This window comes from Lycorma delicatula, chromosome 5 (assembly GCF_047948215.1).
Source record: "Lycorma delicatula isolate Av1 chromosome 5, ASM4794821v1, whole genome shotgun sequence".
Lineage (NCBI taxonomy): Eukaryota > Metazoa > Arthropoda > Insecta > Hemiptera > Fulgoridae > Lycorma > Lycorma delicatula.
This window is the reverse complement of record NC_134459.1, coordinates 71,170,066-71,195,114: the sequence shown is the minus strand read 5'-3', so window position 1 is coordinate 71,195,114 and position 25,049 is coordinate 71,170,066. Positions and strand designations below refer to the sequence as shown.

Genomic DNA, 25,049 nt, shown 5'->3' with positions numbered 1-25,049 from the left:
AAAATAAAAAACGATCTGTTGCTTTTACTGTGCCTATGGTTTGGCGGGAGCCTACAAACCATACAGATAACTGCTACTTCTGCTTGACTCCAACTATAAAGGCAGGATTGTCAATGAAGAAAAGAGGAAAGGTACAATACCCTAATCTTCCATCTGCTATTCGACCTATCCCACATTCAGGTAGTTTATCAGTTCCTATTCCAGCCCAAAATTATGAGCTTGAAGTAGAAAATGAAGACAGTGTGGTAGAAGAAGAACCCAACAAGCCTTCCACATCCCATGACTCTGATTTTGACGAAAAAGATGATAAACCGCAGAGACTGAGTCAAGCAGAATTGAGTGATCTCATTCAAGACCTTGATTTGTCGAAGAAGAAGGCAGAACTTCGAGGGTCAAGACTATAGCAATGGAATCTTCTCCAACATGATGTCAGAATCTCATAATACAGATATCATCATAGGGATCTGCTTTCTTTTTTGAGAAAAACACAATCTTGTTCTTAGCTACAATGTTAATGATTTGATGAAATGTTTGAATTTGAATCATGAACCAAATGATTGGAGGCTATTCATAGACTCCTTCAAACTTAGTTTGAAAGCTGTATTACTTCACAATGGCAACCGTCTGTCTTCCTTATATTCCTGTTGTTCATACAGTTTACATGAAGGAGACTTATGCAAACATGGCAATCCTCCTAGACTGACATCAAATATGTTGAACACAAGTGGAAACTCTGTGGCAATCTAAAAGTCATCGCTGTACTCTTAGGAATGCGGCTGGGCTACACTAAATACTGCTGCTTTTTGTGAATGTGGTGCAGTAAAGATAAGAAATCACATTATATTCCAGCAGACTGGCTCGCAAGAAATGTTAACTCTAGCGAGAAAAATGTCGTTGCTGAGCCTCCCGTGGACCCAAAAGATGTTCTTCTTCCGCCCCTTCATATAAAGTTAGGTTTGATGAAAAATTTTATCATAAGTATGAACCAAGAAGGACAGGCCTCTTTAAGTACTTAAGAGACAAATTTCCTACATTAAGTGATACAAAAGTTAAGGAAGGTATTTTTGTTGCGCCACAAATTTGACCACTTGTAAAGAATCCAGCATTTGTCCCAATTTTGGAGAGGAAAGAAGAGGAAGCTTGGGAAGCCTTAAAAGGAGTCATTCATGGATTTTTAGACAACAAAAGAGATGAAAACTACAACCACCTGGTGACAGTACTTCTGCGAAAATACCATCAATTCGGATGCAACATTTCCCTTAAAATCCATTTTCTCCCCTGGACTTTTTCCCTCCTAGTGGATGAGCTGTCAGTGATGAACATGGAGAAAGATTCCATCAGGATCTCTGTTCCTGATCAGGATCAGGATCAGGATCAGAAACCTGATTCCATCAGGTTTCTGTAATGGAACAAAGATATCGGGGCCATTGGAATGAAGCAATGCTTGCGGATTACTGCTGGTCTATGTGTAGGGATGCTCCCGAACTCACAAGAAGAAAGACAAAAGGCAATGATCTCATGAAACCACCACATGATTCTCTTCAGACCCAACCAACTGCCAGGTATTCTTCCATCAATTAAGAACTCTTAGAATGTAACTCTGTCATTAAAAGAATGTCAAATGGACTTTCGATGTTGCTGGTGTATGTAATTAAACTGTATCGTTTTCTCTTAATCTGTTAAAATAAAATACTTCCATGTATTTTATATCACAGAAATTAGAGCTAATAAAACTTTTTCTTTGTCACATTTGTTTTTCTCAACCCAAAATTAGTAAGATTTGATTCATGAAGAGAAGGAAACATTTTTAAAAAATGGTTCTTTGTTGGGCAGTGTTATTAATCAACACATTCTAACATAAAAATACTTTTGAAGTATGATTTAAAAAACTAATTCCAATAACGCTTGATTTACCATGGATTTTTTTTCTAAAAATAAAATTGGAATAAAAATACCGGTGAAATATAGCATTTCCTTAGGCCTATAATTTTAATAAGTTTTAATTACACTTTAATTTCAAATACAATTTTAAAATATTTTTGATTTGATCTATCTCCAACCATTTACCATTATACTCGTTTCATTTATGTCTTTCCTCACGTGAATCCCAACCCTCTTGAACACAGTATGATGTAAGTTGATATGCAATGTAAAATCCCTTAGCGTACCGTAAAATATGAGGTATTGGTGAAGAAAGTTATACAAAATGTTAAACTCACTTCGAAAAGACTTATATGTAAAAAAAGTTTCGCAAATTATTTACAATTTATTAAAAATTATTTTTGAAAATTCTTTAAAATGTCTCCTTAAGGAGCACAAAACAAAAAATCTGATATGGACACTGCATGACTTTCTCGTACGCCTATTAAATTACACATACATATTTTTTGCTGCACTTAATTTAAACTTATTTCATTTGAAAGTGAAATACGATCCTTCAATTCTTTAATAAAGTAGACAATTACACAATTGCTGAAACTAGAGAACATGTTCACAAATTAAAATCAGAAGAATTATATCAAACTCCAAGGAGTGATTAAATGATTGGCACACAAAAAACAATTAAACAAAATGATGATCAACTCTGACTTACGAAGAGTATTGTCCGACAATATCAGAGGAGTAATGAACTAAAAGATAAGAATTTTTTGCAGTTTATTAAAGATTGGGAATGTATGCCTCAGTGTATATGTTGTTCTTGTGAGGGTCATTTTTCAGTCACTCTGTAGTTAACTTAATTTAGATAAAATTAAACAAAAGTTCCAGAATAATTAAATAAAATTCAACAGAAATTAAATTAGAAAATCCAAAAATAGTACAATTCTAAATTATAATTTTCAGTTATTATTTAATAATCAGATGTTTCCCCAAATCTATAACATATACACATATTTAATATGTGTATATGTAATTTCTATTACAGTATAGTTAAGAAAGAGTCCAAAATAATTTTTTTTTTTGGATTTTCGACTTTTGTGTACACTTTTGGTTCAGTCGATTGCAGTCAAAAAGGTAGGTCCACAACTAGATATTACAATAGTCCTAAATCCAAAATTTCAACATCCTTCGGCTAATCGTTTTTGAGTTATGATACCTGCACACATACGTACATACAGAAACGCCGAAACTAGTCAAAATGGATTCAGAGATAGTCAAAATGGATATTTCCGTTGAAATCTGAAAACCGAAATTTTTCGCGATCACAATACGTACAAGGAAGTAAAAAAGGCTATTTTTTTAGTGTTTTTTTTTTTTTACCGATCTATATACTTCTCGTTACTTGCAATAGCATATACCGTTATAGACGGGGAAGTAAAAAAAAAATCATTAATATTGCTTAACAGTAATTCAAATAATTAACTGTCATCTGGTTAACAGGATGTTAAAAATTAATAAGAAATTCCATTAAGAAACCTGCTGGTTGTATTTTACGTACGTTACGGTCCAAATTAAGAAAATAGATGTAGATTTCTCACTCTATTTTCTATGCAATTATAAAATATGCTTGTAATCATTATTTATATGAGTACATAGAAATTGAGCGAACATAATTATTTAGACAGATATCTATGAATTTATTATTTTTTTAAATCTAATTTGAAAGAAAGAATCCATGACATATATAACTGTGACATGATTATCTAAGAAATGTTTTATTCTAGTTCATTTGTAAAAATGTATACAGTATAGATTTTACAGGATATGCTTGTGAGAAGTGAATTACGAGGGCCTGCTACAATTCAGTATTAGTAAACAAGATTATGATTATGAAAATAACAAATTTTAGCCAATTGGCTGTAAAAATTGAGCTAACTCATCAAATGTAGTTTTCTTTCTGTTGTTTTTCTTATAATTAAATATAACAAAGAAATTATTATTTTTATGTAATAACTGAAAGATTGTAACCAATCAGAAACGTTTTGATGAAAGTTTTTGGGTAATTGTATTTATGTTTTTGGATCTCTCTCACTCACTCTCTCTCTCGCTCTCTCTCTCTCTCTGTGTGGGTGTGTGTGTGTGTGTTTGGGTGGGTTGTAATGGGTTCTCTTATAATATCTGTGCCTCATCCGACTTTCAAAATTCAAACGGGGTATTTGTTAGTAGGTTACAGGCTAATTTTTGCATGCATCAGGTACACTGTCGATCTAACAGATCACGGTTATTCGGAAATGCAGATCTTCGCAACCAATCTTCCGATTTTCAAATTTCAAACGTGGTATTTGCTCAATCACGATGCAACCAAACCAGAACAAAAGAACAATGTTTTCTTTCGGCAGTAGTGTTTTTTAATATTTATCTCTTGTCTTCAGCATTCTTGTAATGGTAAAATTTGATAGTGCTAGTAAAAATTAACTTTTAGGCGTAGCGGTTCAAATCTGTTTTTTGGTGAAAATTTTATTGATTTCCTTGTTTATTTATTTAGTTTTATTAAATATTAAATCTTTAAATAAAATGCCTTTTTTAAATGAAACTGAAAGAATAATTCTCTTGTTGATATACGGGTATGGTGACAGAGTTCGGCCTTTCTACGAAGTGTGTGATTTATTTAATAATAGATTTCCAAGCAGAGAACCAATTAGTAAATCGACTGTGATCAAGACAGTACAGCGAGTTGAAGAAACAGGTACTGTAAAGAAACATCCTTGCATTGGTAGACCGAGAACTATCACAACTGATGAAAAATCATTAGAAGTATCGCAGACCTTAGTTGAAGACCCTCATTCATTGATTCAGAAAGCAATATCCACAAATAAATTTCACCCATATAAGCTACAACTTGTGCAAGAACTTTCAGAAGATGATTTTGACCGCCGAGTTGAATATTATGATATTATAATGCCAAAGTTAGATGTAGACACAATTTTTTTCTAATTCAATATTATTTACTGATGAAGCGACTTTTATATTAAATGAACATGTGAATAAGCAAAACTGTCGACATTGGAGCGTTAATAATCGCAGATGGATGTTGGAAGCTCATACACAGCACCCTCAGAAAGTGAATGTTTGAGCGGGAATCGTCGATCATTTTATTGTTGGGCCTTTTATTTTAGATGATAATATTACAGGATGCTTTTTGCAACTTGTTAGTCGGTAGGATTTTACCAAATATCCGGGAAAATGTTGAACAAGAATTAAATAATAACGTATGGTTTCAGCAAGATGGGACACCACCTCATTGTCATCTAACAGCACGGAACATTTTTTTTTTAGGGATACCTGAAAGACAATGTTACAAAACCAATCCTGCAGACATTGACGAATCGAAAAGAAGAATAACTGACGAATCTGCTCGTGTACACTAGACATGATACAATAAGTTACAAACTGATATTACTTAAGCTTAGCACACTGCCAAGCTGTGGAGGGGAAGCATTAACAGTTACCGCAGAATGGTATGCTTTCAAAATTTATTTCATTATTAATTTACGATCGAAAACATTTATTTAAAATGTTAAAATAAGTATTATAATATTTAAAGTAAATAATATCAGTTGATATAGCTGTTTAATGTGTTGTAGTGTTGTGAATTATTAATTATTGTTTGTTATTATCACGATTTTTCCGTCACTACAACTTTGAATGCTTATAACTCGGTAACGAAGGATTAACAAAAAAAACTAGTTTATCATTGTTTTTCTTGTAAAATTTTAAATCGAAATCATATGTTATATATCCACCTTTCTATTTTAAAAGATTAATTTTGATTCAATATGGCGGATCCAAGGTGGCAGACAAAAATTAAAAACGCACCTTAATGCAGATTTTTTTATTACGTAGAACCCCATTTCTTTCTGCCTCCAAATATCTCTCATATATGCAGTAGAAAGCTGTGTAATTTTCATGAAATGACTTTATATTAAAAGTTAAATCCTGTTAGTTTGATATCTATGTTATATCCTTAGAATAAAATAATATCACACTTTATGTTCATCATTATTATGAATAAGTCATTAAGCTTCAAACTCATACGCAAACATATAATGCAACTAATATTGACTACAGTTAACTAATTAGGAAAACTTCATATTTAATCATAACCCCCTTAATTATTTTATTTTTTAATATTGTACTCTTACTTAACTGGAACAAATTGCAATGAATGCTAGATCAAATTAAACGATTGAATAATTCAACCAGAGATACAAAACCCACTGGGTTAGTCTAGTGGTGAATGCATCTTCACAAATCAGCTGAAGAAGTTCATTCAAATTCATTCTTCAGAAAAAGTATAAACGGTGTTCGAAACCTGTCACTGGACTGGACAGGTTTGATTTAGGTGTAATTAAAAGAACAGTTAATGAATTTCATTCAAAGAAGAATGAATTACCTATTTTAAAAAAAATAAGGCAAGAACTTAAGTCATCTATTGATTTTAAAAGCAGTGAATCGACTTTAGCTGTTATTTTGATAGAGTTAGGTTTCAAATGGCATAAAACTGAAAATAACAGAAAACTTTTAATTGAGAAATCCTATTTCAGGTGGAAGAGAATTAAATATTTGCAGGTAATGGCTAAGTACAGACAAAACAATGCCACAATTTTTTATTTGTATAAAGCATATGTTTTAAGTTTGCATTGTTCAACAAAGTCGTGGTCTGATGGTATTGTTGAGGGACTTCATGTACTTATTAATAAAGGCAATTGTTTAATAGTAATTCAAGCTGGAGGAGAAATCGGTTTTATTCTGAACGCATTACCAATTTTGAAAGCCAGTTTGAAAAGTGGCAACTACCATGACAACATGAATACAATTTCATGAAATGGGCGCATAAAAAATTGATTAAAATCTTCCACCAATGTTAGTAGTAGTTGTTGATAACATCCCTTATCACAGTACAGTTATTGATAAAGCGCCAAACTCTAACTCCAGAAGAAAAGATATGACCGATTAGCTGGAGAAAACCCATAATCCATATAGTTCAAAAATTCTGAAAACAGTTATATGAATTAGTAAAGTTACGTAAAACTAAAGTACAAAAATATCACTTGGATGAACTTTTGAAAAAACAAGGCCATCTTGTTCTTAAGACTTCCACCATACCATCCTGATTTGAATCTGATCAAGATGGTATGGTCAGCCGTAAAAAAACATGTGGCGAGTCATATCATAACATTTTTTTTTCACAAATGTTGAAAAATTAACTACAAAGAAAATTAATTCCATGAATGAAGATGACTGAAAACCCTATTGTGAAAAAGTAAAAAATATTGAAAAAGGGTATGAAAAACTGGAACCACTGATAGATGAAATGACAGAACCTTTTATTATACGTGTAGACTCTGATAGTGAAAATGAAAATGAAAGTGATAGTGATTCGTTTAGCGAGGATGGTAAACTTGCTAGAAGTTTGAATTAGATCCATGAAGAGAATTCAAGTAAGCTTTTGTTTATTATTAAAAATTAATAATTTACTACAAATAAGGGTTATAAAAGTATTAATTACATATTGTATATAATTAGTAAATGTAAATATGATAATTATTACCACGCACAATATGATAATAAGTATTACTTCGATTTTATATGCGGAGTTGATGTTTTCAGGCCAAGTAGTAATATGCAGTCTGCTCATGACATCACAAGCTCATACATTGGCTGGGTCTATTATAATGTCATTTTCTATATTGATAGACATTGCCTATCTATCGATATAAATAGGTAGTGTCGATACTGTATATCGACACTATCTAGATGTCCACTTTATCTACATATTGACACTACATTTATTATATACAGTTAAAACTTTAACAATAATTTTTTACATTCGTTTTTTATACTTTACTAGTAATAATAGATCACAAATAGTAAAATAGTTGACAAAAGATGGCAATATTATTTACACGAGTCATGGAAATTTGATTCATTAAATACAAGTCCATTCGAATTCAGAATTTTCAGGCAGTACCCTAACAACCATGAAAAGTTTAAATAATTTGTATAACACATATCTTAACAAGCCCAATACAAAGGGTTAAACAATTAAAATTATACTATATAAATATCAATACTGTATATGAATTTTCATTGTTTATGTCCACATAGGCTTCTTCAGAAATTTATGTGATTTATTAAATTTAACGTCATTGTCTATAAAAGATCAGTTTGTATTATTATCATAATATATGAAAAAACAAATCAGTATGATAATAAAATTAAAGGTAATTACAGCTATTTATGTATTTAAGAAAGTTTTGAGAGTTTGAGGAATATTGAATTTCAAAATCAATATTAAATGCTTCAGAAAGTTTTTTTTTCTGGTATGAGGAGGAAAAATCTCTACCAGCCACCATCTACCCACTTCAGATGGTAGTATCAGGTTCTCACCAACTAGAAAACCTCCCCCATCATCACAGAGGAACTGGTAAAAAGCCATATTACTCTAGAAATAAAGTTAAAATGTCATTCATAGAAACCAAAAATAGTTGATGAAATGGTATAGAATTTAGTGAAGGTGATTAAGTGTGTAAGTTAATGATAATATTTGCAGCTAATTAAAGCACAGTTTGCTCATAAATGAACAAACCTGAGAATAATTAGCTACTCCATAATTGCTACCTTCTAGTAGCAATGGAACAATTAACCACCCAGGTTAAATTAGCAGGATAAATATTAATCCTTAGCAGGTGATTGAAAAATTAGTTGGAGCTTGATGAAATTCTGATCCACTCGCATGAAATACTTCAATTCTTCTCTACTGACCCTAATTGAAACTATAATACATCTTATGGATTTACTTATAATTATTGTAAATCTTTTACATTATCATATTTTATGAAAGTCACTGGATAAATTAGGATCTAAGGAAGCAAAGAACACATTCCAGTTCTTTTTTAATTACCCAGATTATATGAAGAGGCTTTTAAATGTGTTTAGAGGAAATATGTTAAATTATTATTGTATTTTGACAAGATATTCATATTTCATGAACCTTAAAAAAATGGGTAAACAGCACATATTTTTATAAAACTGAGTTAATGAAATTTTGTGAAATAATAGCAAACGGTTTAATGTTATGTGTCTTAGACAGGATTTTATAATAATTAGAATATTCTTTAAAAGAAAATCTGTGAATAATATTTATTGCAAACTGATACTGTGTCATAAGTTATTGTGTGTTTTGCATCTTATTCGGAAATCAAATTTCCTAGTTATTTTTAGTTGTTGTGAAGGTAGATCCAGAAAATTTTTTTTTTAAAGTTAAAGGGACATTTTGCTTTATTTCAAAAGCGCTGTTCAACAAACTATTGTTTTTGTTATTTGGTTTTGCTTTTGGTGTAAAAATAACTTTACTTGAGACGTTATGTTTTACTGATAATCTTCAAAATTTATGGATTGTGATTATAAAATGTTCATAAAAATATGTAATATTAATTTATTACTTTTGGAATGGATGTAGGATTTTTGTTGATAACTTTTTTTGCAAGCATTGTGAAAAATAAAGTTATATTATTAGCAGTTGGATGGTAAGTAATCCTGTTATTGCCAAGCTTTGATCAAAACTACAAGCAGTAAAACTTAAACACTGTCCAAGATAATGAACACTTATGTAAAATTAAGTCTGAGATGTATTGCCACAAATTAAATTTATTCATAAAAAAAAATCATGTAATTTATCTGTTAATTTTGATATATTTAATTTTGATTATACTTTTTAAGTGTAACTGATTTTTTTTTCATATTATTTAATTAGTTCTATTATTATAAATCTTTCATTCCATTAGTTAGCAATATCTTTTCTTTAAAAAAATATTAATGAAACACAAATTTAGTTACATAATTATACCTTCCCACTCAAGATTTCTAAAAGATTCTAGTAGTTTAGTGATAATATATTAAAAGATTGCAATGATTAATTATTTATTAGATTTTAAAATTAAATTCATATAAAATTTTACAATACATACACTTTTTAAACAAAATTTTTGTATTTAATTTGAAGACTCATGAAAGTGTAAACCGTTTTTATCAATTTGTATATCATGAATGTGAAATCTTTTTTTCTCATCATTGTGTTTTTTTCTCATTGTGTAGTGATAAGGTCTGATATTTTTGTTTTTAGGAAAAACCATAAAAACAATAACTAAAAAGTATTCTCTTATGGCATTTTAATCCACACTCCTATTGTTTTTATAAAGACACTAGTTCTCCATCATGTTACTGCTTTTTTAACATGACAGCATTTTTTTTTTTTTTACAATGTTTTAAACAAATAAAACTAAAAAAATGTAAATTAATTAAAAATTCCCGAAATAAAAAACCTATTAAAAATGATAAAAGTAGTACTTCAACATTTCACTTTAAATTTCTAGTGTTTGAAGTATCAGCCAAATAAGTAACACCGAATCAATAAATAACGTATTACCGACTTCAAAAGTAAAAATTTAAAGAAAAGAATTTAATTTTTCTTAATTTTGCTTAATAAATTTATTTATTTTTATTTTATTTGTTATTTTCACACAATTTACTTTGTCAGTTTGAATGTTAGTTATTTTTCCTACTGTTAGGATTCGTTGCAGTAGTGGCGCGTTAGTTGACTTTTGGGTTATGGTTATGTGTTTACTAGTTCGTGCGAGGTTATGTTTTATTCAGGAACGGGTGCGAATAATTTACCGCTGTTAGTTTTTTTTAATAATTTAATTCTTTATATTTCAACTCGACAAAAGGTAAGTAAACGATTGTGTTTTTTTTATAATAGTTGTGGTGAATATAATTACAAACATTATTGTGTAATGTAAACTATTCTAATTACGTAATGATAATAGCTTAAAATTATTTTAATTGTTTTTATTTATTACCTTCACATACTGACCCTTTCTGTTATATTGAATAATTATTATTATTATTCTGATGTAATAAATGAATTTTTGTCCACTTCTTTATTAATCTTTATATTTTGTGATACTGCCCTGCAAATCATTTTGTAGTCCTTCTGTGTAAACTACTTTTATTATCCGTGATTTAATGTACACATCAATACCCGATATGATGAACAAAGTCCCCTTCCACATAAAAACATAAATATGAATTATTTTTGATTAGTTTATTTAATATTGTTACATATTAAGCTTAATTTAAATCACATCTGTATGAGTTCTCCCAGTGGTGGTTCATAGTTTTATTAGTTTCCAAGTTCATTAAGGCTTTCCCTTTTATGACTTTGATTCAAGAATCAAAGTTGTAAAATAGCCTCACACCAAACCTTCAAATGTTAATTTAAAATTTTTATTACTGACTGAGTACAATAAGTTTGAGCTCATTTTGCTGTAAAATGGCAATTAATTCCTTACCAATCAATCAAAGCTAGGAACAGAATAATTTTCAAGCATGTTAAGAGATGAAATGCTGTTAAACTTCTTAAAAAATTATTCAGCGTAAGTGTTTAAGATTTTTCAGTTAATTCTTAAAAGTGGATTTTTCTTTACACCAAAAATACATTTTCCGAGATCTATTGCTTATATAAATAGCTCACTTGTCAAGAAGAAACTGGTTTCTGCAATTGAACATTGAGAAAATGCTGTAAAAGAGCTTTGCAACAAGTTTCCCTTTAAAAGATATTCCCTGGCCAGAAAGCTCATGAATATTCTTAAAGGGTGTTAAGTTTTTAGAGCTGGTATAGACTGTATTTGGATGAAATGAACAGAAACCATATTCTTCTAGGATAGTTAAATTTTTTTTTGTCACATTAGACATTTTTTTGAATATCGAAAATACAGGTCACATTAGACTGATGAATGAATGACACATTAGTCAAAATTATACAATTGAACATTATCAATAAACACTATAAGCCATATTAGACTTTAGATTACAAAATGAAACTATTCTGCGTTAGAATTAAATGTTACATTAAACGAATCATGACCGCTCCAAGCAGGATCCGACTCTCAAATGATCATACAAGACTAACTCGCCAGCCAGCACTAGTAGATGCTAGAGTGCAGCATCAACCGGCTCAACATGGGACGGAACAAGGGTTTATAACCAAGTTCTGTTTTCATTATTTTCTGTGTTAACAAAGAACATATGTTCTCTGTTGAACACTTTGAGCATTAAAAACCTTTTCCTGATTGATTTGAGAGGAGATTATAAACATGATTTTTCAGCAATATTGAGCTATTAAGTTGACTGGAAGAATGTGTAGTCTAATCAAGAACTGACCCAATGGAAAGCGTTTTTCTCCACTTCTGGAGTGTTACTATTGATGGAGCTTCCTCCAAAATGCTGAACAAATGTGTCATATTTTCATAGTTTTCAGTTACATTTGTACACTCATGGACCCAAACACTACCAACAAGCCTTTATTTAATTTAATACTTGCTTGGGTCTGCCTGTTTAATTAATATTGCCAAATCAAAATTCTCCCTGATTTCGTGAAAATAACATCAACTAACAAACTGGCACCCTGTTGAGTAAATTACAACAGTTGATTATCATTTACAATCACCTGACAAAATATACTCTTAGCCACCTGTGTGTTATATCATGGAAAGGGACTTTGTGGCTTTAAAGCTTTAATTAATTGAATCAAGTAGAATAAATTTTTGACAGTTTTTCTGAATAATTTAAGTTTGACAGTTTATCATCCTGATAACAAAATTTCTTAATGTAAATGTATCTTAAGCGTAGTTAATTCTTATAGTTTCTGCTCATGTCACCATATCATTCTACTTTATTTATGATATTAAACAGTGTTTTTATAGAAAATATTTTACTGTGCATTTTTTTTATTTACCTTTTCAGATCGCAATTTCTCATAGAAATGCAATTTCCTTGATACTTTCATCTAAAAGGCAGTTTGAAGTCACTTAAATTTACTATATTAAACATGATGTCATTTGATGATACTGAACTGTCATTCCTAAGTGATACGGTGGAGCAGCAGCCAACTACAAATAACCAGCTTAAAATTTCTGTACTTTCAGGTATTTTATTAGTAATGTTATATTTTGATATCAGCTCGCACATATTTTGTTATTACCACGACTTGTGATAAATTTGTGTTTTGTCCCAAAGTAATTAAAAATCATTATATTTTTTTAACCAAAGGGTTTTTTATATCATTCCTCATTTAGTAAATCTTGGAAAAAAACAAGCTCTTTTAACCAGTGATAAGTGAATCATCTGTTTGTATAAAATTAATACAGTACAGATCCCAATGACTGTTGATTAGCATTCATAATACCACTCTGTTGCCCTCCTTGGTGTAGTAATATCATTTCTTTCTTTCATCTGAACAAAAAATTCCTGTCAAGTTTGCATTTTTTATAAGCTACAAAATTCATTTCTCACTATAGAGAAAAAAATTGAGAGGCTACCTACCCTCCCACTATCCAAGTACACTTACAATTGAGTGGTCCACATGTAGTCGCCCACCGGGTTGGTCTAGTGATGAACAGGTCTTTCCACATCAGCTGATTTGGAAGTCAAGAGTTCCAGCGTTCAAGTCCTAGTAAAAACAGTTATTTTATACGGATTTGAATTCTAGATCATGGGTACCGGTGTACACCATGATCTATGGTGGTTGGGTTTCAATTAACTACACATCTCAGGAATGGTCAAACTGAGACTGTACAAGACTACACTTCATTTACACTCATACATATCATCCTCTAAAGTATTATCTGAAAGGTAATTACCAGAGAAAAAGACAGAAAAAGTCCACATGTAGTTACCAGAATGAATATACAAATTTCCCTAAAATCATTTAAATAAAATGCTTAGAACCATTGCTTTCCTGAAGTCATATAACACAAAGAGGTATGTGTAACCTTAATGGAGTGAGCTGTAGACTCAGCTTGGCACTACTGAGAGACTTTTCACTAAAGGAACCTTGCATTTGTGTTACTTGATTATAGCTTTATTGCTACAAAGCAGTGTACCTTTAGGTATGTGTTAATTATGGTATTATTTTCAATAACAAGGTTTAGATTTAAAATTCGTAAATAAACCTTAATTATTTTTGCTATATTTTTGGTAATTTATGTTTTTTTTTATTATTTGTTAATTTTATGCTCCATGGCTGCTGATAATCATTTGCTTTGAAGTTGTTTTCTTTCTAGAAGAAGATTGGTAAATTTTAACATTTAAATTTTCTGTTAAATCACATATGTTTTTCCTTTTTGTGAATAAATAATATTTCTCAATTATTATTAAATTACTGAAAATAACAGTTTTTTAACTTATGAACTTTTTAACTAATGAAATGTTTGATGTATCAATTTTTTTTATTTATTGTGTACGGTTAACAATACCAGTTGATGTGCACACTGGTCATGCTTAAATAGTAACAAACCTGCATTGTCTTCTAAATTTATTGGTTTGCTGTAAGTCCTTATTGATCTTTTACCATTATATATATCTAGTAAAGTGTTAAACCTCTTCAGTAAAAATTATGAGCTGAGTTAATAATAATATGGATCATATTAAAGCGTAACCTTAATATACCTATATCTAATATAACATGCTGAAAAAAATATATACGACTTCTTGATCTTCTATCACTGAACTAGAAGAATTATTCCATTATTGTTATCAGTAATACCCAGTTATTTGCTGGTCTTTGTTGGAGTACATGGTTTCTTCATAGTAAAATATGGGTGTGCATAAAATGCAAATATTCTCATGAAGATACAATATATTAATAAATAAAGGGTGATTTAGTTGTGCATTTCAAATTAGTTAGAGAATGACATGTTTATCTGCATAACAGAACTTATGCATACTTATTGTAAACTTATGGCACTCAGAATATGCAGGATACTACAAAGATTATAGGGTAAATATAGATATTACAGGTATTTCACCTATTGCAGATCAAAATGAATTAATATATATATATATATATATATTTTTTTTTTTTTTTCTAAAAATGTAAATAATTAGAACAGTTATTTAATATAATATATTGATTGCAATGTTTAATGAATTTTACTGTTGTAATAGTTAATTTTTTTTACAGATGACTGTAATGTGATTTCACTTTCTGAAATATGTTGTAGTATTAAACAACAGAGTGGGAAAAATTTTGATGATTGGTGTTTGAAAGTGCGTGATCTAGTAAAGCTTATTCACTCATGTGATTCTCGTTTTTTAATTATACGAGAATTTTTTAATTTAGAGGTAAATATTTATATATATGTAGACAGTATATATTTTTTTCTTATTTTTTTTAAATTTCTGAATGCCTATACATTAGCTGTTATTACTTTAATTATCTATTATTAATATTATTTATTTACTCCACAAACAATAGTGAAGTCCAATTAGTTTCATGATGTTAGATGAATCTTGCAGAGTATAAAAAATTTTAAACCTGACCAAGATTTAAACTCAGAACCATGAAAGATGAATGGCAGAGATGCTACCACACTCCACCATGGAGGTGGCAGTACTCTGGAATTTATACAATTATCAGTAGTACTATATTGTCCCACCTTCTTGCTTAATGATTCTACAGCTCTTGGAATGTTTCAGTACCGTATGGGTGAATAAAAATATGAAGTAAAAATGATTTTCAAATTGTCAATTGATGTTTAATAAATCAGTTAATTGTCATCAAACATCATTAGATATTTCTTTCCTTTGGATTAACTGTAAGATGTTTGCTATTCTTTTTTAGTGGTGACTAAAATGAAATGTGTAATTATTGACTTATATAAACAAATGGTTTATTCATAGTTGTTAAGATAACAATATTTGAATTTAAAATAAAACCTACATCTTCACTGATTATTGTAGTAAATAGATTCATAAATTTTGTAATTGTGTAATGAACTATGGAGATCTTAATTAAATTCTGTGTGCAATTTTTTTATAATTTTAATAGTAGAAAATTTATTTGCATAGTGTATCAGTAAAGAAATCCTCTACATCTGTTATTGATTGGTGGGTCTATGAAATTACACAACCAAAATTTACCCTTACAAATTCAAGACGATGGATAATTTCTTCTACAATGGATGTATCTGATTTTACAGTAAATTGTATATTTGATACAAAGTTATGTAAAACTTTGATTCAGATAATTAATACCACTGAGCATTATAGTGACTCTTAAAAAATATATCTAGTAGTAAATGGGAATTATTTATTTTTAAACAAAACTACAAAATGTTACATCAGTTAAACTTACATCAGCATCTCTCATAAAAGCCAAACAAGTAGTCAAGGTTCCTATCTGTTTTCTTTATATTTTTATTTTATTTTGCCTTTTTTTATTTTTCTTGAGAGTAATTCAAATAAAAATTGGAATTTCTGATATCCACTCTTATAATAACTAATAAATATCCACTCTTATAATAACTATAAGATATACATGACTCATTTGACAGAACTTGTCAAATGTACTGATTGTTATCAGTACTGTTGATGCTCTTTCTCTCAGAGATGTAAACAACATCTCTGTATCACGCAGTGTATCTTGTATCTCTCTCTCCTCCCTTCTCACCCTCAGTTCACAGCATAAAGTGGCACACTCAAACAGTTGAAAATCAATCTCCTGCGAGTCAGCAAGAGCCTCAATCGCTGAAGACAAACTGAAATTGATTGATATATGTTTGAGAAAATAGGTGAGTTATTATTGGGAAAATCAGTGAAATGCTTGAAACTCTTTGTTCTGTGCTTTTTTCAGCTTGAACACAAAGAAAGAAGATGTAGAGACAAATTTTCAGATTTATTTAACTTGTGAGAAAACATGAATATACCATTTCATCTCAGAGTGAAAACAAGCTAGAATGAAGTGGCGACATTCAAGTTCACTTCCATCACAGAAAACAGACCCTTCTTTGGCAGAGAAAAAATTGCAACTGTCTTGCAGAATTTACAAGAAGTATTCTTCCTTGTCTTACAGAATAAAAATCTATGCTCTTCAGTACTACTATGCAATGATTTTAAAAGATCAAGTGAAGCTTGCAAATTGTTGCAAGAGGAGAGATGCTCAGTTTTCTGTTTCAGTCTTCCAGTACTCTACATGCCTGTATACTGTCGCTTAAACTGTACGAGTTGTGTAAAAGTTTGTGTGGTTTGTTATCCTACCTTTTGATTCACATAACTAATTTTTAAGAAACAATAATTAAATTCGAATGAGGAACCATTGATAGTGAGCAAGGAAAGATCAACATGCAATAAATTCTTCTCTTCTAAAATCAAGAAACATTCTGAGAAGTAGAAAACGTGCATTACAATGATAAGAGATTATATTGAGAAAGTTGTGAAATTTTTGTTTGTATTTGAGCCTTTCTCATCAGTAAATTGATAACCCCCCCGTGTGCTACCATTGCAGATGGGATTCATGTTAGAAATGTAGTTCAGTTATATTGATATGTATAGTTTTTTTCTTTTTAATTATTAAATGTTTATGACCATTTTGTAATTAAAACTACATATTTATAAGGTTATGAATTAATTTTTTTTCTGCTTTTAGAAAGAATGTTTACCAGTACCATTACTTTGGGGTTTAGAAGTTCAGGATTTGTTTCATTTTCCTGTCTACTTAGCTTTGTAAGTTACTTTCACTTTTAATAATTCTTTCCAAACTATATATTGGTTTTATATGATAAAAAGAGATTTAATTGAGATTTTTATTTTACGCTGACTTTTCTGTAATGTTTTTATTGAATTTATAGAAGTGGAGAATTTTGTTACAAAAAAATGATGCCCTATCATCACACCTGATAGGATAAACATTCTTGTATAGTTTTTAAAGACTAAATCATTCCTAAAAGCTTTAGTGCTTAATGATTTGAGCTTACCACATTACTTTCTATGCGATTGACAAATCAAAGGGTGACTATCGCAACTGATTAAGAATGTTCAAACAAAATTATTGTTGTGTCCTGGTCTATTCATCCATACAAGAAGATTAAATCATATTTTATGAGCTCTTCTGTTAATAAATGTAATTAATCTATTAACTTCCTAGTCTTTTTTATTAATCTATTAGTCTGTAAATTCAAGTGCATAGTGATTTTCCACATGTACTGAATAATCATCCAAGTTGACTATCACAAGAATTTAGGTTATAATTTCTTTCAGAGACATTCGGGAAAAAAAGTTGTAAGATTTTATTTCTTTTGAAAATATAGCTTATATGGTCCTATTATTAATGTTCTACCATTACTTTAAAATTACAGTTGTGGATTCTAAACTGGAAAGATTCCTGGTTTTGATTTCCAGTTAACAGTGTACATTTGATCAGTAAGGACAAAGTTTCTTTTTAAGAACTCCCAGTCAAAAATTTAAGCATTAAAGGAAGAAAAAAGAAATTGAACCAAAAACTAATTTTGTTTGTTCATTGACATACTTTTTTTGTCTGTTGACAGGCGACCAAATTTTATTTCTGAGTTAGCAGAGGAATTGATTGATACATTGTTTTCAGAAGGTGCAATGAATAAGAGTGCTGTAATAGTACTTTTAAGGCCAACTTTTGTATCAGCGCATTTACATGATCCAGTGTTAGGATGTCCGTCAGAAAAATTCCATTCAGTATTTCAAAAAATGGTCAGTTAAGAAATATTGAAGTGCATGTTTTCTAGAATTGATAAATAATTCCTTTGATGCATAATTCTTACATATATTTCTCTTATAAAATAATTTTGGTATAAATATAGAATTATTCATGAAGAATGTAATAAACTTTCAGGACATGTTCTGTGGTGAAAATAAAGAAGAAAGTTCACACAACCATATGTTCAGAAATGTTATGTTAGCAAGTGTCCACTGGTTAGATTTTGTCCTTATTTCTGGCCCTTTGGAAGAATTTAAACCAAACAGTAATCCTTAGGGCCCAAATTAAGGGATACATTTTGTAGTTTTATATGAAATCTCATGTAAGAAATTGAAAAAAAAAATAGGTCCCAGAACTGTATTTTTAATAGTTCTTGAGAAACCTGGGGTAAAAACAAAGATTGGGATCAAAAAACTCTTTTCATGTTTGGCGTAAAATAACTGTGTTAAATGGGTAATAAACATAAGTTTTAAACAAAACTTGTAGAGAATTAGATTCTGAGTAAAATGATATGAACAACATCCACAGAAACTAAATACAAACTAAGAATTTTGAATTTCATTAAAAAAACATCTAAATGTGCCAGATTTTAAAAAAGTTTTAAACGAAACAAAATTTTTAATATTACAAAACTAAATAATTAAATATTTTAAAAGAATATACAATCAAAATTAAAAAAAAATCAAATAAAACAAGTTGCGTTAACAAGTATTTGATTTAACATTGAAATAATTAACTCCCTCTTTGAATCATAATCATGATGGTGAGGAGACTTGAGTGCTCAATGATACAGAGTAGCTGGACCAAAGGTGCAACCGTATTGGACAGATATCTCTTGAGAGCCAGACTAAGGAATGATTCCTGAAAGAGGGCAGCAGCTCTTTCAGTAGTTGTTAAGAGTGTAGGTCAGAACGACTTAAACAGCCATATCAACATCACTCAATCTTCTGAGTATTGCGCAGCTGAAAGCAATGGAAAACTACAGCTGCTTTTTTCCAAGAAAATGTAGCTCTGTATTTTCATATAACAAAGATGTAGGCGCCTTCCTTAGTAAAATATTCCAGAGATAAACTAGTCCCCCGTTCAGATCTCCGGGTGAGGACTACTAAGGAAGGGGTCAGAAAATTAAAAAATAACATTCTATGACTCGAAGTGTGGAATGTTAGAATTCTAAAAAAGATTGGTCGGTTAGAAAATTTAAAGAGGGAAATGGATAGGATAAATGTAAATGTAATAGGAATTAGCGAGGTTCGTGGGAAGAGGAAAAGGACTTTTGGTCAGGTGATTTTAGAATAATTAACTCAGCTTCAAATAAAGGGCAGGCAGGAGTAGGTTTCGTAATGAACAAGAAGATAGGGAAGACAGTAGAGTATTTCAAAATGCATAGCAATAAAATCATTGTAATAAGGATAAAATCAAAACCTAAACCAATAACAATTATTAATGTCTATGTGCCTATATGTGCCCATGCTGATGATGATGATGATGATGATGAAGTAGAGTGTATATACGATAATGTAAATAAGAAACAGTGAATGCTGTTGTTTTTCTGCCATAACAGGTACAAGTAAATAAATCATTACATCATGCAGATTCATACATAATAACATATACACAGAGTAGCCACAAAGTCCCTTTCCACGATATAACAGGTTGCTAAGACTAAATCTTGTCATGTGAATAGTGGCTTCTGAAATTTGAATTAATTTGTAGTAATTATTTTATATTAAATGTTTTTATCTTAAAATTACTTCATGTTTTTGTATATAAATAATTAATATGGTTTGTAAATTCATCTATTTTTTATCTTATAATTTGTTTCTATATTTATAATTTATCTTATATTGACCTGATATATATATAATGTACTTTTATGTACTGATCAGAATAAAGATGTCTTTTTTTTAAATTTTATATGCTAAATTTATTTCATTATAATCTTTATTGAAATAAATATCTGACTTTTGTTGAAATCCCTGCTTATCACCGGGATAGAATTTACCAACTCATTATTTTCAAGATGTACTGTAATTGAAACAACCAATTGTGAGATGTTATAGGGTTTAAAACAAATCAGTTCCAAACTAAATAAATATTACTATATCTGAATAATTAAGTTACCATTTTTTTATTTTAGCTAATAAGAATAGTAACTTGAAATTAAATAGTAACCTGAATTTTGCCCAAACATTATCTTTGTTAACAGAACTAGTCTCTCTCTAGCTCTACCTTATTTTCTACTTTTTTTAACTTCTTCCTTTTCTACAATGTTGTATTTTAAACATCCTGAGTACTTACTATTTACTTCCCTCCCAAGTTTCATTAATTCCAATAATGCCACATCTGTCAAGTATCTTGTTTCTTTTCTACATCTGTATAAAAAAATTGTAATATCATGTTAATTTCAGAAATTATTACTTAAAAATTATCATATATGATGTTAGCTGTTGATTTACAGTATATTTTTATCTCTTTACAACCCCACTTTTACCAAAGTTAATATTGAGAATCTTACTTACACTCCCCTTTCCTACAAGTGTCCAATTAGTTGTATTTACCAGCTTACTTTAGGATGAAACATTTGTAGTAAGCCTTTTGTGCAATCTGCCCAAATTGCTATTATTGCAATTTGTTTAATCCTTTGAAGAACACTTTTTTCATTCTTTTCCAGATCCCTGTTCTCTGTTTTGCTCTTGTTCATGATTTTATTGCTTACTGGGATGATAGCAATAACTGATCTCTTCAATGCTGACTGTAACTCTTGAAGGTCTTTCAAGGTGAAGTAGCCATTGATTTTAAGTTAACTAAATCTTAAAACAGCATAACATCCCAATTTCATAGCTTCCAATAATTATGGTTGTAATTTTTCTGGGCTAATTGTATAAATTGATTGAGAAACTCTCCAATACATCATATTTAATATGTTTTTAATAACTGGAGATTTTAATACTAATATTAACAAAACTTACCACTGTTGTGTCATGTTGCAGATTACTTTATACTCAGTTTGGTCTTTCTTTGTCATTAATTAATGTCAATTTTAATATCACTCTTAATGTTTTCAAATAAAAATATTTAAATTTTAAACAAGAAGAGTTTTTTTATTATTTTTCCACTTCTTACTTTTATTTTGTTTTGCATTATATAAAATTAAATTTGATCTTTGCAGAAGATTTTTCAAGTTTTGTAACTTTTTTTTTAAGATGTTCTACTCCTCATTTAGAGAAAAGTATTTATTGTTGTATTCAAAGATTTATATGACTTCTATTTCACAAAAATTGTTTGCTGCATCCATGAGTTGTTTGAGTTTTATTCACATTTTCCATTGTTGTGGTTTTTTCCTATGGCTAGCAATAAAATAATTTAACATGGCAAGTGGTTGATCATTTTATAATTTTGTTAATTAAATTATTTATTTACATATACTATTTCTAAATGAAAATAAGAGATTACAATGTAAGTAGCCTACTCAGTTCAGCATCCGAGTAACTCCATTTTTTAAATTATCATGAAAACTTAATTATCATATATATCAATTTATTAACATTATATATTAACTTAAATTAATTTATGAGAATTATTATTATCTGTGGAATTATCATATATTTTTTGTTACAGTATATTAGCAGAGTATTAAGCAATCTGAATGGTCGTGAAACTGATTTAATATTGAAGCTAACAAAAGAATGTGGTCTATTGTCAAAACCATTGATATTATTTGTTAAACAAATGTTACGGAATGTGTTATTACATATTAATCATACTGGTATGTTTATGATAGTGTATAGTCACTACTGTTAGTTGTATTAATATCTAATATTCGTATTTTTATGTGAGTTTACAGACTTGGAAACAATAGAATAAATATAAATAAAATGAAAAATGTTTATTTTTGGTCTCCAAAAAAAGAAAAAAAAATATCAAACTGGGTTTTGTTTTACCACGAAATCTTGCTCTTTGAATGTAAATAAATATTAAATAGTTAGCAGCAGAGCGTAAATATTTTATTAAAAATTCATTTTCATCACCTATGTTCATAAGTGCTTTCAAGAGATATCATCATTAAAGTTTTTTTTTTTTTTATTTATATGTTGAAAGTGGATAATTAATTTCAAAATTAAAAGTATAGATATACATGTTTATAATCTCAGTCAACAAAATAAAACTATTTGTATAAATTAATATTTACACTTACTAACAATTTTCATTGTATGTGTCCTAGCACTTTTGGAGTCACTTCTCCATCATCAGGATTTTATTGAAGTTGTTAATTTAATAATCATGTGTATAAACTTTCTATGTGTAATTATAATTAACTTTAAATTAAAATTGTAAGTTCATAATAGTCAATGATCAAATAATAAAATAATTTTTGCATCAATAAGAATGTAATGTCATGTGTAAGATGTTTAAAACTATTATCTTGATAGTGATTGAAAATAAAACTAATCTACTGTTCTACTGCTGTTTAAGTCAGATAGCTAGATAGTTTTGGTACTATATTTAGTATGTTTCTAAATACTTATATACTTTCTAATAAATTAAATAAAATGTATTATTTTCCCAATGCAGTCATCAAATTTCCAAATTTTATTTGTTCATTACATTTTTATCAGTTTTTCAAATGAAAGAGATTAAAATTTGTTTCTACTGATTTACAGTTTTTCTACCTTGAATATGTGTATTTATTTTCTCTAATTTGATCACATAATTAGATTTTTGTCTGTTTTATTTATATGCCTGTATATATTCCTGAAACTTTTTTTCAGTTTCTATTTTATTATTGCCTTGTGGCATTGATTCTCAAACCTTTTTGCCCACCACTCACATTGTTAATCAAAAATTTTCTAGCACCCCAGAATTTTTAAACTTACAATCTGTTAAAAATAATAATTTCAGTTGTTGTTTTTAAGATGTGCTCTTAAAAACAGCAATCACAGTTTTGTTTTTAAATGTGGCATATCCTATTTCTGAGTTGAAACTTACATTTTACTTTATATTTTGGTTTGAAATATCAGGAAAACATAATTTTTCCTTTTTTTTAATCAGCCATCATTACCTTTATAGACCACCTGAACGCCTCCAATTTTCTATGAGCTAACCCCCCCCCCCCCCCCCCGAAAGCCTCCAGCACCCACAAAGGGGCGTTATCGCCCTCTTTGAGAAAGAATGCCTTACAGCATTTTTTTAATTGGTATTTTAATGCTCATATTTTTAACTTTTATTTTTATTTTATTCATATTTTTAACTTTATATGTATTAATTATTTATATCTTTAAATTATATCCATTTTTGTTTATATTTTATTAAATTTTTCATTTGATTCATCATTATCATTAAATAGTTTAACTCTTAATCAGACTAAGCTGAATTGCTGTTTATAGTTTGTAAAGGTGTCTTGATTAATTTTGTGTATGGTTTTCAGTAGATACCTATACTTAGTTTATGTTGATGAATAAAAAATGGAGTGTATGATATGGTAATGCTTTCATAGTTTCCCATATAGTTTCCAAACACACCGTCATGAGTTGTTGCTAAATGTAGTAATGTTGTGCATCCTGTTATCTCTGATAAGGCTATGGCAACTAAATGGTTCCCAGTATAAAGAGTTTCCCCATACCAAATTTTAACAGCCTTTTAATAGGGCAAATTAAAAATGAGTTATGAAATAAGACCACCCTTTTGCCCTGAGGAGAAGAAATTGCCCCTAAAGGTAGATGATCCTTCAGCTGCAGTGATGGTTACCGATATAATGATGCAGGGAAGAACAGGATAACACTGCATTAATGATACCAGGATATCCCAAGTAAATTTGATTACACTCATCACAAAATATTCCGTAGCTTCAATTCCTACTGTTGGATGTTAGGAAAATTCTTGAATTAGACTGTAAACAAGAAAAGATTGAAGTTTTGTTGAAAATTATTTTTTAATTTTATTGAAAATTGGGAAGCTGGAAGAGGTTAAGATCGCAGTGAAGAAACAGAAATAGACACCTAAGTGTTTGTTTACAAAGATGGACAGTCAATAGGGATTTCATATTATACAATTTGAGATTTATTCAAAAAGCAGATACTAAATTAGAAGAAAATTGTGAAGCATTATTGTAAGAGGAAAATGGAAGAATGATATTTTCACTATAGTGAAAGAATATAATTAAACTCAAAGCCCACCTGGTTGACTTATGTGTCACAGTGGTTTTCTGCCAACAACAAACAGCACCTGTGAGGAAATAGAAGAAATTAATGACTGTCAACTTAATAAAGTTAATGAAAAGATAAAATGATGTACTAGGTGATTTCAGTGCATTAGTTGGTAATAACAATAAAACAATAAAAAAACTGACAACACAGTTGTAGGACTTTAAAAGTCCTACAGCTGTGGATTGTTTCTGATGCACGGCTTATAAACACAACTTAATTAAAAATATTTATCATTTTATTTAAATGTAATATTTTTTCATTTATTTAATTCACTAAAGGGCACGTACATACCATATTTAATTTGCGTGAGTGTAGCAGTACTAGTGACGACGGTCAGC

General features: G+C 29.4%; 1 protein-coding gene across 2 annotated transcripts in view; it reads left to right on the top strand.

Annotated features, from left to right (window-relative positions):
* Positions 1 to 10,559: 10,559 nt before the first annotated feature.
* LOC142324450 (Fanconi anemia group A protein homolog) overlaps positions 10,560 to 25,049 on the top strand; it is a 57,469-nt gene continuing 42,979 nt past the window's right edge. For both annotated transcript variants that reach the window (XM_075365280.1, XM_075365279.1), the window contains exons 1-6: positions 10,560 to 10,667; positions 12,745 to 12,926; positions 14,963 to 15,123; positions 17,426 to 17,502; positions 18,324 to 18,501; positions 22,127 to 22,274. In XM_075365280.1, the coding sequence (XP_075221395.1) occupies positions 12,830 to 12,926; positions 14,963 to 15,123; positions 17,426 to 17,502; positions 18,324 to 18,501; positions 22,127 to 22,274 (661 nt within the window). In that variant the 5' untranslated portion in view covers positions 10,560 to 10,667; positions 12,745 to 12,829. The remainder of the gene's footprint in view (positions 10,668 to 12,744; positions 12,927 to 14,962; positions 15,124 to 17,425; positions 17,503 to 18,323; positions 18,502 to 22,126; positions 22,275 to 25,049) is intronic.